We start from the raw sequence: 19,067 nt of genomic DNA on the forward strand, positions 1-19,067 counted from the left end.
GTTTAACTATGGGTCAATAAAACTAAATATAGTTAATTCATAAAATATATTTATATCAAAAAATATTGTCTACAAAAAAAAATTAAATAAATAGATAAATTAACTCTTAATAATATACTTTTAACATATTTGACTATTATTTTTTACTTATGTATTGCTTAATATTTTAGTTAGTCGCTTATTTATGCACCCTAAAGCTGGAGGTTGACTTGTATATGTCCCGTAAATTGCTATTGCGCTGGAACCATGTCTCATTAACATCGAAATGACCTCATTTTGACGTCAGCCGAAATAAAAATATACCATCAGCTCGAAACTTCAGTCTAGTGCTGACGTCACTAAAATGGCGGCCACGCGCATTAGCAGTTTGCGGGACTTATACATGTTATATATATATATGACATTGATAGGGGGCGCTGTTGGAGAACAAAGGCTTGGCAGAATATTCAAACAAAAACAAAGGGCAACGTTAGAGCCTTGTCGCACGTACAGAGAGATTCTTGCTGAGCTGGCAGCCTTTGTTCGACAACAACGCCCCCCTGTCAATGTCATTCAAGTGCCAAAAGAGCCTTGTCGTACTGTACCTTTAGCCATATAGAGACACCATTCCAGCGAAATAGCAATTTGCGGGACTTACGACTATAGTCGATCGTGCGTAATGGCTCTAGATGATAATTTATTCTATTCTACGTTCAAGCGATACTAGCCAAATATGCGGCCAGGCTTACGACTAGTCATAAACAAGCGTTGGTGTTGTTGTCAACGGCATGGCAGCGTCCAGCGGAGTAAGGTCCCATGTTGGCGGCGTAGGAGATCACGTGGAACACGTAGTTCTGCTCGTGCACGTTGTGGAACAAGTGGGCGTAGGGACCTGGAAGAGTTTGAATTAAATTAAATCCTTAAGACGTCGTCAGACTCCTGAAATTATGTATTTGGCTCCTAGTTTTATATGGTTACAAAACATTAATCCTAGTAGTTGGTATATAGGTATATGAAATTAAATGAATATTTAATATTGTTAAAAATAATCATCAATTATTATTGGTTGCAAATAACTTACATGGAATATTTGCCCCTAAAAGAACCCATATTCTTATATGGGGACATAATTGAATCGGTTATTTTGAAAAGGTCTCAAGTCGACTTTTCTAAATTACAGGAGACACGAAAAACACATTCAATTTTCAACAAAGTTTATATATATACGATCATCTTTCTGGTGATGTAGATAGATCATAGAAGGACATAGTAGAAAACGTCTTACTGGCGAATGACGACAGCTTTGGTTGGTCTCCATCACGGACTAGAGAATTCCGTTATCTGTGGTAGCAACCGAAGCGTATATTTGAGCGTGCCGCTTTGCACCGCATCTATCGACTGTGCATGGTGTGTACGGGACGTCACATCTATTACTGCATGTGTATTTGTAGCAAGTGGTGGGGAAAGACAGAGGTTTCAATACAATTTGATGCATATGGCATATCTCTATTATATTCCGTTATCTGTGTTCTCCATTATACAATCGTCGTTTTGACTTACCTTGAAAATTGCTTTCATCCTAGAAAATAACGTGGGATACTTTCTACCCGAAATCCTACCTCACCTCTAGCAGATACCGTGACGTCACTTTGGATGAGGATATAGACAGTAGAAAACTCGTTACTGGCGAATGACGAAAGGCTGGTCGCCATTATAGATTTACAATCGTCCTTCTGACTTGATTTAAAGATGGCTTTCATCCTAGAAAATAACGTGGGATACTTTCTATCCGAGCTCTGATGGTTGAAAACCTCACCTCTAGCATATACCGTGACGTCGCTTCCCCCATGTATGTTCTCCTCAAGCGGTATGGCCGCGATCTGCTCATACGTGAAGCTGTCAGTGTCCACCGTGCTAGGGTCCTGCCTGACCACGTGGCTGCCGTTCTGGGTAGTTTCCACGCTGTACTGGAAGGAGCCCGGCCCTCCAGTGCCGTAGGACAATATGGTGTAGTTCAGACCGTCAGCTTGAGATGGACCGATTGTTCCTGTAACAACCGTTCTAGTTTCATAAGCATCGATATAAATGACAAGATATGCCCAAGCGAACAAAATTTTTCACGGTTTTGGAACCAAATAAATCAGCGCCACCTCTTAGATACCAATGAACGACCCGTTTGAAATCCAGACGTCACTGAGGTTGTATTGCTGCTAAAGCACCACTGAAATCGGTGCCATTTTGTTTGTTCAATGGCCCTGTCCATACGAAGTAATACATAAGTCAGTGTTCATAAGTCAACTAGTTGAGTCTTCGCTCAAAATAATTTCTTAGTTCAGCCCCCGATTGTGTAAGAAAACGTATTCATTTTATCGTAATCTAGCAAATTCTGTCCCTTGATTGGCTGTGCAATAATGTAAACAGCGAATCAATCAAGGGGCAGAATTTGCTGTCGATTACGAAAACGATGAATACGTTTTTCTTACACAATTGGGGGCCGGTCTATGTTATAAATAGAACTTACAAATCTCAAGTTTCTAGTGTGTAGGTATACCTTAAATATCTGGTTTACGAATAATTCCGGCAATATTGCAAAAGTTATGAAAGATTGGGACTGATTAGGTACCTGCCCAATTAAGTAAAATACAATGTACCTATAATTTTATAGGTAGATATGTTTAGGTACACCCGCGGGTGGCAGGAGGGTATCAGTTGACGTAAAGTGAAGGATTCAACGTCACTGTTAAGCGCTTTATTCACCATCCATCTTGCTGTACGTCCCGCCAAGGCCATGCACGGCACGATGCAAAAAGACCGTGAATAGGCTTAACGTACGTCGATAATTATTAATTGTTTGCTGGATGTGCACGATGAATTTTGCATCCAGCGAGCGCCCCCACCACCGCCCGCGTTCGTGCAGATAGACAGTGAATAGCGCGGACGTACAGCAGAGTCGTCCTGCGTCGTGCATGCTTGATCGTGAATAGACTTGCTGTGTTTCGTAACGTGAGTGCTCTCTCTCTCGTTTATATACTGATTAATTCTGATCACGCTTGATGCGTGCACGACGGTCTGTATGCTACATCCAGCACCGCGGCCTTCAGCTGATGTACAGCCGGGATGGATGGTGAATAAAGCGCTTTACTCTTCCGCAACCCGCACACTATTCTACGAGCCGTCTCAGTCAAGCGCCAGTACACCCACGGACTTGGATAGTTGATATTTGGTCTTACCAAAAATATTCATCCCTCTCTCAGGATATCCGTTGATCTGCAGCGAGTGTGCGTGATCACTTGTCACCACGATGAGCGTGTCTTTGTCATCCGTCATACTGAGAGCCAGCTTGACCGCTTCGTCTAAAGCCGAGGACTCGTTAATAGCGACCTTGGCGCGACCACGGTGGTGGGCCATGTCTATGTTTCCGCCTTCTACCTTTATGAGAAAATAAACGTCACTGATAATATACAATGTTAGTTTCAGTATTATGCAAAAACCGAAGCACTTGTCGTGTATTTTTACAAAAAGAATATTTGCACAAAATTTCAAAAATATTGTCACTGCTAGAAATCGCTTATAAAGATAAATGCTTCCCTGCCCACTTTTTATCTTTTTTCATTTTATTTTTATTAATTTTTGGTACTAAAAATTGAGATGAGAAAGATGGAGGACTCATCATCATTATTCAACCCATCTCAACCCATCACCGCCCAACTGAGCACGGGTCTCCTCTCACGGAAGGGTTTAGGTCATAGATAGTCTCACACGCAGTCAAGTGCACTACCCACTCGCTATAACGTATCTCTTCTAACCGATAAAATCGATATTTAGACAATGTTGTCTCTAAATATAGATTAGATTAGATTAGATTTATTTATTTGCTTTCATGTACATTTACATTAATTGATGGTGGGTGCTTAAAGCTAAATACTTATAAGTAGGTACATGAGACCCTGTCAGGGTATTGCAAATACAATTTTAGGTACAATAAAATGATAAATATTAAAGATACAATAAAAGGTTACAATTTAAAATACATTAAGAATAGGATTGAAATGATTAAATTATTATCATTACTAGGGGTTGTGTTGTGGGACCTATTAGGGGTTGTTGCATAGATCCTGATCTATTGTTTTTATATTCAGACATTCTATAGTTACCGCGTGTTTTGTGTGCCTTTACAAGAAAATTTTGTGAAACAAACCATAAGAAAGTATCCGTTGGAGTTCCTCTTGAGCACATGAAGCGCCGCTGCCACCATGTCGCTGACGGATGGCATGCCGTCCGCTCCTTTGTTCCTCTCGCTCTCGTATTTTAAGTGCTCGTTTGAGAATACACCTGTGAAGAGTAATGACAACATCGTACAGAAACTTATCAAAATAATATAAAAGGAAAAGCTGACTGACCAACGCACAGCTCAAGCTTTATAATGGGGAGTGCTCTGAAGAGCTTTTTGACCTCATTCCACCCTCATTTTTCTATAACCGCACCGCGCGCCACCGACCGTAAGGAATTTCACCCTCACCACCTGGGTGTCTGGTCCGCTGCGCCAGATCCTTCTTTCCACGCACGTGCAAACTGTGGAACCAACTCCCATTGGCGGTGTTCCCACTAGATTACAACATGGGGTTATTCAAGGGGCGGACCAACAAATTCCTAAAAGGCTGGCAATGCATCGGCGGTTCCTCTAGTTCTGCAAATGTTCATGGGCGGCGGTAATCACTTAAGATCAGGTGACCCGCCTGCTCGTTTGCTCGCAATCTCTATAAAAAAAAAACTACTGCACGGATCGGGTTAAAATTTGGCATGTAGATAGCTACTATGGTCTGACTTAACCATCCGCTAAGAAAGGATTTTGAAAACTGAACGTCTAACGGCGATTATCTACGACATAAATTATGTCATGAACAAAAAGGAACGTATTTTCAGGGACTCTGATCGGATGTGTGCGGAATCGCCGGTAAGGGGGTAAAATAGAAGTTTGAAATGTGTGTAGTCCACGCGGACGAAGTCGCGAGCATAAGCTAGTAAAACATGAAATTCTTGGTAATGTATGGGGAGAAAGTTAAATTGAAACACTCACCAAGAAGATAATCAGTCTCATTAACATTAAAGTCCCTCAATTCTCTATTATTGGACACCACGCTGTACTTCAGTCCTCGACTCTCCTTGTCTCTCTTGTAGTCCTCGATGAGGTCTCTGCCGTCTTGTCTGGAACACGACCAGGGGCTGGTCGGGTCGGAGGGGGTGACCGTGGCGTTGGTCATCAGACCCTGTCTGCCGCCGCCCATAATTACCTTCAAATTTAGAAAAAATCATTTATTTGAAGAATGGCTTTGGAATGAAGACATCTATCATTATAAAGAGGTAAAGTTTGTACGTTTGTTTGTAGGAAGTAGGTAATCTCTGGAACTACAGAACCGAGTTTGAAATTCTCCTAATGGAGAAAGAATTTTAGAAAGCTACATTATTCATGAGTGACATAGGCTACATTTTATTTTCAAAAAAAAAAATTAGAGATCCCCACGAAAATTGTAATAAGCTGCCCGTGCGAAGTTAGGGCGAGTTGCTAGTCTTACATAAAGTAAGTTACCCTGACATCCAACACTGGAGCATATCCATACTTCCATACTCTTCCATACTAATATTATAAATGCGACAGTGTGTCTGTCTACTAGCTTTTTACGGCCCAACAGTTCAACCGATTTTGATGAAATTTGGTACAGAGTTAGCTTACATCCCGGGGAAGGACATAGGCTACTTTTATCCCGGAAAATTGAAGAATTCCCACGGTATTTTTAAAAAACCTAAATCACCATTAGGTACCATTGTGCTTTTAGAAAAATGAATGTGTAGCTAGTTAGTACTTACCTACCTAGATTTTTCTTTCAAAAAAATTCTAGTGCTTTCCTACCGAAAAGAACCTGTAACAAATTAAGCTAATTAGGGATATTGTATCTTTAAAGCTTACATTGAGATCTCTCCCAGGCCAGTCCTCAATAAGTTGTCTAGCGATGTCTTTACACTTCTGGGCACCTGAGAGCACATCTCGATCGCACTCCCACGTTCGGGCAGCACTGTGGGCGTACAGAGGGCCTGGTGTGGCGTGGGTTACACGCATCGTGGTCACGAAACCTGGAAGAGCCACAAAACCACAATAATTAATTACTTACTATGGTTGCTCTAAAAATACTTTTGGTGCTTTGGTCTGGCCTGTTGGCTGGCTACGGCCATGGCTAGTTACCACCCTACCGGCATAGCCGTGCCGCCAGGCGATTAAGCGTTCCGGTACGATGCCGGTAAGTATAGTATGGGTCTAGTAAAGAACTGTCATACCCCTTCAAAGTTAGTCCGCTTCCACCTTAGACTGCATCATCATTTACCACTAGGTGAGATCGCAGTCAAAGGCTGACTTGAAATTGAATAAAAAGAAAAGTTTTAAAAAGTTTTTTGGCTAATTAAGTAGGTATTTGACTTGTCGGTCAGGAAAACTGACTGACAATAGTTTGCCACGCTCTGGCCAAGTGCAGATTGCAGACTTCACACACTTTTGAGCGCATTATGGAGAACTCTCAGGCATGCAGCCGACGTATGTAGTAGGTTTCCTGACCATATTTTCTTTCACTTTTAAAGCAAGTGTTTTGTTGTATGCATACTATAGTTCTAACAAGATTTAATTCCAAAAAGTTAGAGGGGCACCCGTAATCGAACCCCGGACTTCCCAAATAGGAGGACTATATCTTAACCACTATGCTATCACCGCTTCCGAATAGATATTACCTGTGCTCTTTCCAGCTCTCAAAGCCCAAGCGGCCAAGGAGTCCAAATGGGAGTTAGGATTGAGAGACGCATCACAATCCCTGTGCTTCACACTGGAGTCTACGCCCACGGTGTTCTGGTTGACCTTGACTCCGCAAAGCAACGCGGTCGCTGTGCTGGAAGAGTCCGGGACCATCCTGTCTGCTGAATATGTCTGGAAGACCATGATGTTTATGTTTACACTAGCTTATGCTCGCGACTTTGTCCGCGTGGACTATACAAACTTCAAACCCCTACTTCACCCCCTCGAGGGTTGAATTTTCAAAAATCCTTTCTTATCGGATGCCTACGCCATAATAGCTATCTGCATGCCAAATTTTGGCCCGATGCGTCCAGTAGTTTGAGCTGTGCGTTGATAGATCAGTCAGTCAGTCAGTCACCTTTTCCTTTTATATATTTAGAAGATTTGTCCTTAAGTACTTATGCCTATCTCGAAAAGACGTGTATGTTATAATTGACAGTTTAGAAAATATATCTATTCGGCAAGACATACCTACCTCCTCTCCTACCTACGTACTTTCCTTTCTCAGATACAAAGATTAGATACCTGTGCTCCTTAAAACTAGTGCCATCATTATCATCATCATCATCATCGCATGCCTTCTTCGCAACAGAGTTTAGCGGTTATTATACGAATAGCTCTATCTAAGCTCTCTTTTAACTTTGGGTCCTCTCTCACAGAATATTGGCGTGGATCCGTCATCAATGACCCCATGCTATGTGTGGGTGACGGAGCGCCTCCCCGCCTCATACCCCGAATGCCATCTCGATCTGTCGCGTAATATACGTATTTTTCTCACCTTTAACAGTCCCACGTGTGGGAACATCTCGTATGACAGCTTGTGGCCTTCCCCTCCCTTGTAAATCCTGGTGGCGGTGACGGTGTTGGGTCCCATGCCGTCCCCGATGAAGAGGATTACGTTCTTCGCACGACCTAGGTTCCATTTGACGTTTAGAGCTTCCTCTAGTTCTTTTGTGGCTAGCTTAGTCCAGTACTCTGCATCTGGAGGATATAATTAGTATAATTAGGTAACTAGGTATCTCTGTAGATCTCTTCATACAATTTAAAACAGCTTACTGCCGTACTCAGAGTCGCTTAATCGTTACTTAAGTTTAGAGACAGAGCTATATATCTCTCACATAAATCTGTCTCGTTTTAACTCAATCTTAAGTAACGATTAGCGACTCCGAGTGCGGCCGTTAGTCTCAGAATTTGGTCAATTTTGCAGTGGGTAGGTAACTGCCTACATCACAAGTAGATACCTTCAGTACGCGGCAGAAAATAATGTACATCGACCTATAGAAAGAGATAGCGGTTTTGTCAAGCTGTCTCTGTAGTTGAGACCGACAAAACGTCACATAGGTATGAGTGACAGAGACAACGCTCTACAAAGCCGAAATCTCATTCTAAAGGTCGATGTACATTATTTTCTGCCGCGTACAGTACAGATTTACGCAGCGCAATGGTTATACTAGGTAGTCAGCCTTTTATATCATCGGTATGTTATAAAAGTGCCCTAAAGCATATTTCGCATGAACGATCGCTTTTTTCAGCAACTGAGCTGAAGAAATCATCAAAATTGGGCAGAAATTGCGAACATGGTAGGTACCTACCTACCTACTAAAATATTATCATGTGCGTCGAATTCGGGACCGCCTTGTATAAGTCAGTTAATAAATGAATATAATTTCATATTAGTTAGTACATAGATAATAGTTCAATGTATAATTTAGACAAATTTGTAAATGGTCTTTTCGTTATCTAAACTGCGATAAAGTAGCAGGTATTAATTTACGTAATGTAACCAATAAAATTATAATTTATTGTAGTGTAAATAATGGTTTAGCGATTATCTTCATTGCTCATTACGTAGGCCGTGTACGTAGGTACAGAAGCTGGCAAGAAATAGTGTACATCGACCTCTAGAATGAGATTTCGGCTTTATAGAGCGTTGTCTCTACGACGTAGCCCGCGACTTCATCCGCGTTGAATTAGGTTTTTACAAATCCCGTGGGAACTCTTTAATTTTCTGGGATAAAAAGTAATCTATGACACTCTCCAGGTCTTTATCTTTCCCCGTGCAAAAAATCACGTCAATCCGTTGCACCGTTGCGACGTGATTGAAGGACAAACCAACAAACAAACACTTCCGCATTCATCATAAGGGTACCTACTGATGTGTTCCATTCATCTCTTTCACTATCTTGTTATTCATTTCAATGTACAACTTATTATGCGTAAAAAATGAGTACTCACGCGCCGTTGTAATTGCGTGTGAAATGTCATGTCAATAGTACGATTTTAGTCCTTATTTTATACTTTTGACATGACAGTTGACCCATAGACAGAGTTACAATGGCGCGTGAAAAGTCAATTTGTACGGACTATACCTACCTACTTAATACCTATTTACTTTCATATTTTATTACTATCCTTGAATTAAATCCTATCTTATTTCAGTTTGTATGTAAAAAATTACCGACCTTTTTTATAATACTTATTTAGTATAATTCACACTTAGATAAAATGCACAATAAATTAAGCAGTGTTTGTTCTCTTTTCCGAACTTACCTTTTCGTAAGGAACATCGTACCGAAGCAATAAAACAAAACACAAATAACACGACCACTCTGCTCTCGCGCATTTTGACAACTAAATTATACTTACTCGATCAATCTTATCACCGCAATTGAAGTTGACATTTCATTTGACTATCCGGATTCCGGCCATTCAACGCAGTCAATAATAAATTAATGTCGATTAGCGCGCGATCTCCTACGGTACATAATGTTACGTCCATCTTTAAAAGGCTATTGAACCTAGTTGGCATACCTACCTATAAGTTCGCCATTTTGAAAAAACCTCGTTTCGGCGGCCAGTGATGAAACATATTGTATCAATCGATAGGCTAATCGAAGTGATTACAATCAAAAAGTGTCCAGCCGACGTTTAAGGTGTCCACTTTGCCCGGCCTTCCCCTATGCCAGGTTCCATACAAAAAAACCGGCCAAGTGCGAATCAGGCTCGCGCAACGAGGGTTCCGTAATGCAGTCGTATTTTTTCGACATTTTGCACTATAATTCAAAAAATCTGTTTTAGAATGAAAAGGTAAACCCTTTCATATGATACCTACACCACTTGGTATAGTTATCTTACTTTGAAAATTGAAAATACTAATTACTTGTTCATGAACTCAATTTAATTTTTTATTGTGATGTAACCACAAATTCACGGTTTTCAGATTTATTCCTTTACTTGTGCTATAAGACCTACCTACCTACTAAATTTCAAGAGTCTAGGTTAACGGGAAGTACCCTATATATCGGAGAGACAGACAGACAGACAGACATACAACGAAGTGATTCTATAAGGGTTCCTTTTTCCTTTTGAGGTATGGAACCCTAAAAATGTTCAAATGCTTTTTGAAGATTTTTGTGTCCTGAAAAACAAGGCGTCATAAATAATTTATGTTCCTTCTCTTGACTAACAGTTTCATCTTTTTCTTCTCTCTAATTTGTTAAAGCACAATAAGAAGCACAAGATGATTCAGTTAATCAAAATATCGGTTGATTAAGAACGGGTAATCATTTCCTTTAACGGTACTTGCAACTGCAACACTTGCTTTAACTATGAAGGAAAACATCGTGAGTATATTGGTCGTGAGTAAGTAGGTAGGTATATCGTATATTGAGATTCACAAAGGTGTGTGCAGTTCGCACTTGGCCAGCGTGAAAAAGCCCCTGGTCAAAACCCTTTTCACTCTAAGAGGAGACCCCTGATCTGTAGTGAGCCGGTGATCGGTTGCTCATGACGATGATGATAATTCATTTCCTTTCTTAGAACACCTAACCAAAGGTAAGCAAACTTATTTACCAAAATTCAGATTTCTAATACAAAATCGGAGTAAATATCAATAAAAAAATATTACTAGAGGCACTTAAGCGGCCGTTTAGGACCAAGTACCCACATCCTAAATTGACAGTACAATGTAATGTTAGGCAGTAAACAGTAAACGGCGTAATAGTAACATAATATTATCGGGTTGTCTCGATGCGATCGATCGCCGGCGCTGCTCTGCGCAAGGCCGTGCAGCCTCCCTGTTAAGGCATAGCTCTTCTGTCTTATTTTGTATTTATAAAAAAAGCGAGAAAACGAGTAGCTGAGCTGAGTCCACCTGTTGTTAAATAATTACCGCCGGTCATGAACATTTGCAGCTCCAGAGGAAACGCCAATGCGTTGCCGGCCTTTCAGGAATTTGTTGATCCGCCCCTTGAACAACCCTATGTTATAATCTAGTGGGAACACCGCCGAAGGGAGTTCTTCTTCTTCTTCTCGAGTCGATGGTCACCTCAAACAGGAAAAAAGCCACAACCGCGATAGCTCGGTCTTAGAGGTAGCCGTCGTGGTGAAAAGATTAGTCAGCCTACTGATTTTGTTCATGTATGTAGTAACTGGTTCCAGGGACGCCGGGTGCTTGTGATCGGTATAAAACTAAGCACCGCGCGGGGAGGCTCTTTTCATGTCCTCATGTGATTCCACACTTTGCACGTGCCTTGAAAAAAGGATCTGGCACTATGGGCGGTCGAAGTGCATCAGGCACCCAATAGTGGTGATGTTTTGGAGGAAGAAAAAATCTTTTGTGGACTTCTGTCTGCTGGCAATTCAATCACATCCCAAAAGAGCAACGAATTTATCCTGAAAAAACGAATGGTTCTTGCGGGACGGCATGCCATTTTACATGCCATAAAGTAGCAACAGATCAATGGATCCACATGATTTTTTGAGTGGAGTAAAGACCTTTAGACTACCGCCTATCACGCGGCATTGACCGCAAGTGGCGTATCTACGCAACGTTCGTTAACCGCTGGCGTCGGTCAGATGTTTCATTTGTAATATATTGTGAATTAAAAAAAAACTGGCACTGTTTGTGTAAATAATCAGTAATATCACCCGTGTCCGTTTTTGCCAGCGTTCTGGACGGATCGAGCTGAAATTTGGCATGCAGATAGCTAGGTACTATGTCAATAGGCATTCGCTATGAAAGGATTTTTGAAAATTCAACCTATAAGGGGGCAAAACGGGTTGTTAGACAGTGCTCATATATTATGAGAAAAAAATCCCCAAAAGATGCAGTGAATCCACAGATCATACCACCTATAGACGCCTAATAGCCGAACAACCCCGCTCGCCAAGCGCAGGCACTTGCTTAGCATAAAAGTCGGCCCACGCCCGGTCGGTACCCTCATACCGCACATTGTTTTGATTACGTGACTTTTAAGTCCACCAATCACAACAAAGCATTCTCCCCTGTCCCCCACCAACATTTTACGATTTTGTTTCATGCAAAACCTTGTAAGTATATGCGTATTCTAGGAGTTGAATTCTCTGTGAGTGAAGCACTCCCCCTTAACATTTCTCCTAACTTTAATCAAAATTGTCCTCACAGGCGGCGACGTCCACAATGCTCTCCCGTAGTGCTATTAAGACGTTACACACTCACATCGATTTGTAGTTAGTACCAGTCGGGACCGGGAAAGCCGCAATAGTTCGCTAAATTATCAATTTTATCAATTATCAGTGTTGTGACAGTATCAATTACTAATATTTATAAAAATGGTAAGTACCTAAGCTTTTTGACTTTTGGTGTAATATTTTTAAGAAAGAAAGAAAAGCGTTTGGTTTTTAAACACATCACAATGTTATACTTAAGAGTGCTTTATTGCCATCATCCATACTAATATTGAAAATGCGAAAGTGTGTTTGTCTACCTGTCAGTCTAGGTATACCTTTTCACGGCCTGACTGGCCAGATTGGCCTTTCAAAATCCCGTGGGAACTATTTGAGGTTTTGGGGCAAAACATAATATCCTGTCCGTCCTAGGGATGCAAACTACCTCTGTACCCATTTAAGTCAAAATCAGATAAACGTATGAATCGTGAATAGCTAGCAGGCAGACAGACAGATACGCTTTCGCATTTATAATAAGTGTTAGCATGAAATTTTCACCATCTAATAGATAGTAGTGACACTTATTCCTTAAGGAACAGAAAAGTACATAATTTAGTGTTATAAGTACCTCATCATCATCATCATCAACCCATCGCCGGCTCATTACAGAGCACGGGTCTCCTCTCAGAGTGAGAAGGGTTTTGGCCATAGTCTACCACGCCGGTCATGTGCGGATTGGTAAACTTCACACACCTTTTAGAACATTATGGAGAAATCTCAGGCATGCAGGTTTCCTCACGATGTTTTCTTTCACTGTAAAAACAAGTAATATTTAATTAATTAAAACGCACATCACTCCGAAAAGTTAGAGGTGCGTGCCCGGGATCGAACCCCCGACCTTCGATTAGAAGGCGGACGTCCTAACCACTAGGCTATCACTGCTATATAGGTTAGTGTTAATTTAGCTAGCTAATGATAGGTTTTGTTTTTGAAGGCGCGAATGGATATCCCAGTGGTGGATAAGTGCTGCTTTGTGTTAGACCTGAAGACCGGGTGCATGATCCTGGGGATCGTAAATTCCGTAAGTGATTTTCTTGATAATATGACTTACCTACCTACTATTTTTTTTTGTAAAAATTCGACAAAAACCAAGAAAAACAATAACTAAGTAGCTATAGGAAAATGATGACGATTAGTACTATCGCAAATTCAAGGGGCAGGTCAACAAATTCCTGAAAAGTCGGCAACGCATTGGCGGTTCCTCTTGCTGCAAAAAATACAACCTATAAAGCTTTTAAAAACTAAAAGCAGTTACCTACCTACCAATACTTAGTTAGTTAATTATTTATATAACAAACAATTCTACATAACACTCTGAACTTTCTTACAACCCTTATGTAAGTAACTTAAAACGGAGATCTTATATGGTGTGCACTTATAGACCTCGTCAAACCGCTATTGCGAGTCGCCATTATTATCACTTTAGTTGTTCATTGTATAACCATATCAATAAAATCCTGCACATATATCCCCTAACTGCGGCGAGAGTTATAAAGATATTATGTACTGAAATACTGAATGGCTTTTAACTCTTTCTTACGATGAATCGAGCAACTTATGAAGTCTTGGCATTGTGATTAAGTCTAATATACATTTAACATTTCCACACACACACACACACACGCACGTACACACTCAGACCAATTTCACTGCTTGAGCTTGTATATCTTGGTATTTTCCACTACATATTTGTTAAGCTAATAATTTAATTTTTATATACTTAAAAAAATCATAATCTAAATATATAAAAGGAAAAGGTGACTGACTGACTGACTGACTGATCTATCAACGCACAGCTCAAACTACTGGACGGATCGGGCTTAAATTTGGCATGCAGATAGCTATTATGACGTAGGCATCCGCGAAGAAAGGTTTTTCAAAATTCAACTTCTAAGGGGGTGAAATAGAGGTTTGAAATTTGCGTAGTCCACGCGGACGAAGTCGCGAGCATAAGCTAGTATTAATATATAACTATTCGTTTTACTTAGTACTGTAGTCTGTGTTAAATACTGTCATATTGTATGAGAAGGGTGATGATCACTGCAACACAGTTAATACTTCTGCAGGATCATCGTTTCCATTTGTAATTGTTTTGTAAAATCAATGTGTGAAAATAAAGATTATTATTATTATTAGTTATATTTTGTAAATATTCCAGATCCTAACATTCGTCCTGGCAGTGATCCTCATAACCTTTGCGGTCGATATCAAGGCGGTGTGGGACTCGAAGCGAGACGACGTCGACGTGGGGACGTACTCCGTGGTGTACACCATCATCATCTTGCTCGTCGTGATGCTGTTCGTCAAGTTTGTGGGCGACTTGATATTCGTCTGGGGTGTCTATAAGGTTAGTAGGACTGGCAGGGATCCTCATAACCTTTGCGGTCGATATCAAGGCGGTGTGGGACTCGAAGCGAGACGACGTCGACGTGGGGACGTACTCCGTGGTGTACACCATCATCATCTTGCTCGTCGTGATGCTGTTCGTCAAGTTTGTGGGCGACTTGATATTCGTCTGGGGTGTCTATAAGGTTAGTAGGACTGGCAGGGATCCTCATAACCTTTGCGGTCGATATCAAGGAGGTGTGGGACTCGAAGCGAGACGACGACGTCGACGTGGGGACGTACTCCGTCGTGTACACTATCGTCATCGTCATCGTTGCTCGTTGTGATCCTGTTCGTCAAGTTTGTGCTCGACTTGATATTCGTCTGGGCTGTCTATAAGGTAAAAAGGACCTTAATCGCCTTGTTTTAAAGCTCAAGTTTGTCTATACAGCCAAGCGGAAACCTCGTGGATTTTTTCACTATCTACTCTAGGATCTTTAGGTCCAATTTAATCTAACGATATCGTGTTTCGACGCTCGAATTCTATCAACGTCGGTGAGATATAAAATCTCATACTAAGCACACAGAACATAATTATAACGATAAAACAATAAATATCGGTCAAGTGCGAGTCGGATGCACGCTGGAAGGGTTCCGTACACTCGTACAAGATTATGTACTTACTTTTTTTTGAATTTTTTATTACCTATTTGTTGTTAAAGCGGCAATAGAAATACAACAACAATAGAATTTTATTTATTGCGAAAATTTCAACTCTCTACCTATCACGGTTCGTGAGATACAGGCCGCTGAAACACATATAGACATACGAACGGAAAGACAGCGGAGACAAAGTACATAATAGGGTCCGGTTGGCACCCTTCTGGTACGGAACCCTATACGTGCTAGTGTTTTTTTTTTCATTTCAGGAAAGGAGTGGCATAATAAAAAGGTACTGCATCTTCTGGATAGTGTTCCTGGTGCTCCACCTCATCGCCTTCCTCAAGACGCTGTTCCAAATGGGAGCTGGCCATGTGATATCACAAATTCTATTTTTAGGTATGTATCTTCTTAAATATTCTTTAGCAGGTGACCCGTCTCGGCTTCGCTCGGCGGGGTGATTATGTAAAAAGTTATTCAGACCATTATTGTAGAGAATAAAATTTCGCATCTTTTGTTTTCTGTAAACTTTTTTGCAAAACTTACCGTTTACGATTTATGGCCGATTTAATGAACCGGTTTTTCCAATATTTTAAAAGTTATCGGCCGAAATAGAAAAACCGGTTCATACAATCGGCCATAAATCGTAAACGGCAAGTTTTGCAAAAAAGTTTACACGAAACAAAAGATGCGAAATTTTATTTTCTACAATAAAGATTTGCATAACTTTGCCCTAAAGTGGATAGTTTGCGAGATATCGGCCAAAAACTTTCCTTCAAGATTGCGATCGAAGCTCCACCTGGATCTGTCAGCATTTTGTGATTTTATGGTCAGTAAGTGACGCTTAACCTAAAAATAAAATAAAATTGGATCAGAAATTTAGTGTGAGGTTGACCAAAAAAAACGGCTTTATTTACTGGTCTACTATGTGCTTTTCAGAAGTACACCCTTTTCTTTTTTCTGCGAGATTAATATACTAAAATTACTTTTCAGCTGAGAACTTGTACTACATAGTTGTGATCCGGAGCTATTTAATATCAATCAACGAGGACGGTGTACTGTAAACTTGTCCATGATCGGCTTGAACAAGGTAAATGTTGTTCAAAAGTTATGGAACCCTGAATAACTGACCCTTAAAATATAACCTTAAGGTGATTTGATAGATCCAGCCGCGAAAATTCAAATTTTAGTTAGTTTTCGAAAATAGTAGACTAATCATACATCGAAAGCTTATGGGCTAATCACTTATGCATCTACATGGTTTTACATAAAAACATTTTGTCAAAAATACTCAGTTACCTACTTCATGTTTGTTCCTGAAAGATAATTTTCTGAATTTTCCCAGATTTGCACAAAATATGAAGTAAATGAGTATTTTTGACCAAAGTTTTATGGAAAAACATGTAGATGCATAAATGTTATGTCCTTTGCGGACTCATTACCATAAGCCTTCGATGTATGACTAGTCTACTATTTTCGAAAAACTAACTAAAATTTGAATTTTCGCGGCTGGGTCTATCAAATCATACGGATGCAAAGGATAAGTTTAACTTTAATATTAACCTTACTGCAAATGTATCTTCGTATGAGTTGTATAGAAGCAGGCGTTACTTTGCGGAAGTCCATGATATGCAATGAACCAAAAACTTAATTTGCTGTAATCCGCTGAAATGGACAACGGAAACGGACGGTTTCAGCGGATTAGGTACAGCAAATTAAGTTTTTGGTTCGTTGCATATCTTCGTATGAGATTTCACATTTTACCAACCAAGCCGAAACCTTGTGAAATTAAAATGGGTATAAACATACCAGAAGTGAAATTAAATATTAATCACAACGCGCAGACTTTCGATAAGCTTTATCGAGAGTCTTACCTTTTATAATAACCTAACTGCAATATTAACTTGATTAGGGCACAATAATTCCTATTGCAACCACTCTATCAAAATGGCGGCCTAAACACAAAAAGCATTTAATAGTCGGTCGAGTCTCAACTCGAAACGAGACTAGCTTAAAAACCACCAACCACCCGCATTTATACAATCGACTGAAGATGGCTTTCTCGCAACAGATCACGTGATTTCCGTGTCAAAAGGCGGCAACTACAAATGCGATAACACGAATGATACTGATTTTTCTACTTTCAATCAAGGATCTTTAGATTCATTTCACACTATTGTGTTTCGATGTTGGTGAAATGTAAAATCTTATACTAAGGCTACTGATCCTATGATTTTCTATGTACCTACTATCATGTCCCTATATCTATATCAACGAATCAATTGTATCTATTAACTCAAACTAATAAAAGACAGCGAATGTTCCTAGTTATTGCCTATGTGTTTGAATCTGTCTTACACATCGATGTATAGTAGATAGGCCTATAAATTGTCATCTAAATATATAAAAGGAAAAGGTGACTGACTGACTGACTGACTGACTGACTGACTGACTGATCTATCAACGCACACCTGAAACTACTGGATGGATCGAGCTAAAATTTTGCATGCAGATAATGCCAAATTTGGAAATTGTGTAGTCCACGCGGACGAAGTCGCGAGCAGTAGCTAGTACTAAGTAAATGCGTCCACGAAAATGAAAGTAACATTTATTAATCAAAATTCTTTTAAGTACCTATATACCTGATATAACTTTTATGGAGTCCTAGCCCCTAAATTAGGATAGGCCGTATTTAGGCAGTGCCTTCCCAAACGCGTGCGCGTGTGTTTGTGTGTGTATGTATGTATGTATGTGAGTGAGTGTCTGTCTTTCAAGGTCTGAAGATATTTTGTGCAATTTATGCATTCAATAGTTTTTCTATATCTTCGTATATTTAAATTTTTAAACATTCTTAGGATTATGTTTACTTAAAATATGAGTCATTTTAACTTTTTTTGTTGACGCACCTGAACAATTATTATATTGTTGGTCTGTTGTCTGTTGTCTAGTTTTGCGCTTGGATACGAAAGAAATCCGTTCTGTTGTGAAAATTTTCGTCTTTATTATTTTTCTAAACGTTAATTAGCAAGATTTACCTATTATTCTAACTGCCTAGGTTGGCTTCGGTTGACAGTATCTAGTCTCCTAGAATGTCTAGTATGTTAAAGTGCCCAGTGTCCCGTAAAATCCAGTCCCACAATGTCCAGTGTCCTAAAACGTCCAGTATCAACAAGTCCAGTATCAAAACGTCCATTTTCAAAAGATCCAGTATTAAAAGGTCCAACATCAAAAGGTCCACTTAACAAAACGTCTAGCTTCTCAAAAATTGTCCAATCTCGGGCATCCGCTAAGAAAGGATTTCGGAAAATTCAACCCTTAAGGGGGTGTAACAGGGGGTTTGAAATTTGTGTAGTCCACGCGGACGAAGTCGCGAGCATAAGCTAGTCAATCAATAAAATAATTTTGAAAATATTGGTTTTATGACTTTCATATCTACAAGGGGCCTATCTATATACATCGATGGAGTTATGTAATCACGTTTTTTAATGGAAAATAATATTTATATTATGGTTGTGAATGTTGTAATAACTCAAAACTCAAAATATCTATCCTTAGTACGAATTTGCATATTTCGAAATGTATCTATTACACAAAGTTTACAAAAATACCACCACCTATCGAATTCCGTTTTCGAAACTAGATACCTATACAAAGTCTTAGTAGGGGATGGATTTATTATTATTTATTTTTACGGGCGTACGCTACACTCTTAGCGTAGTGTAGGTAACACTATAGTTTTTGTTTAATATTATATAGTACACCAAAATATTAAAGAACCTTA

At 39.9% G+C, this 19,067-nt stretch overlaps 2 protein-coding genes across 2 annotated transcripts; one reads left to right on the plus strand and one right to left on the minus strand.

Annotated features, from left to right (window-relative positions):
- Positions 1-31: 31 nt before the first annotated feature.
- Positions 32-9,444, minus strand: Alp12 (Alkaline phosphatase 12). The gene is made up of 9 exons (XM_034977151.2): positions 9,365-9,444; positions 7,593-7,795; positions 6,754-6,946; positions 5,945-6,108; positions 5,057-5,270; positions 4,178-4,311; positions 3,210-3,408; positions 1,796-2,026; positions 32-871 (listed from the first exon to the last, which is right to left on the minus strand). Exons 1-9 carry the CDS (start codon positions 9,435-9,437, stop codon positions 735-737), a joined length of 1,548 nt encoding a protein of 515 aa, XP_034833042.1. The 5' UTR covers positions 9,438-9,444; the 3' UTR covers positions 32-734.
- A 2,807-nt stretch (positions 9,445-12,251) lies between these two features.
- On the plus strand, positions 12,252-16,898 carry LOC117989560 (uncharacterized). Its single transcript, XM_034976925.2, has 5 exons — positions 12,252-12,409; positions 13,236-13,322; positions 14,460-14,648; positions 15,556-15,685; positions 16,280-16,898. The coding sequence occupies exons 1-5, from the start codon at positions 12,407-12,409 to the stop codon at positions 16,348-16,350; spliced, it is 480 nt and encodes a 159-aa protein (XP_034832816.1). The 5' UTR covers positions 12,252-12,406; the 3' UTR covers positions 16,351-16,898.
- Positions 16,899-19,067: the final 2,169 nt, after the last annotated feature.

This window comes from Maniola hyperantus, chromosome 16 (assembly GCF_902806685.2).
Source record: "Maniola hyperantus chromosome 16, iAphHyp1.2, whole genome shotgun sequence".
In the NCBI taxonomy this organism is placed as follows: Eukaryota; Metazoa; Arthropoda; class Insecta; order Lepidoptera; family Nymphalidae; genus Maniola; species Maniola hyperantus.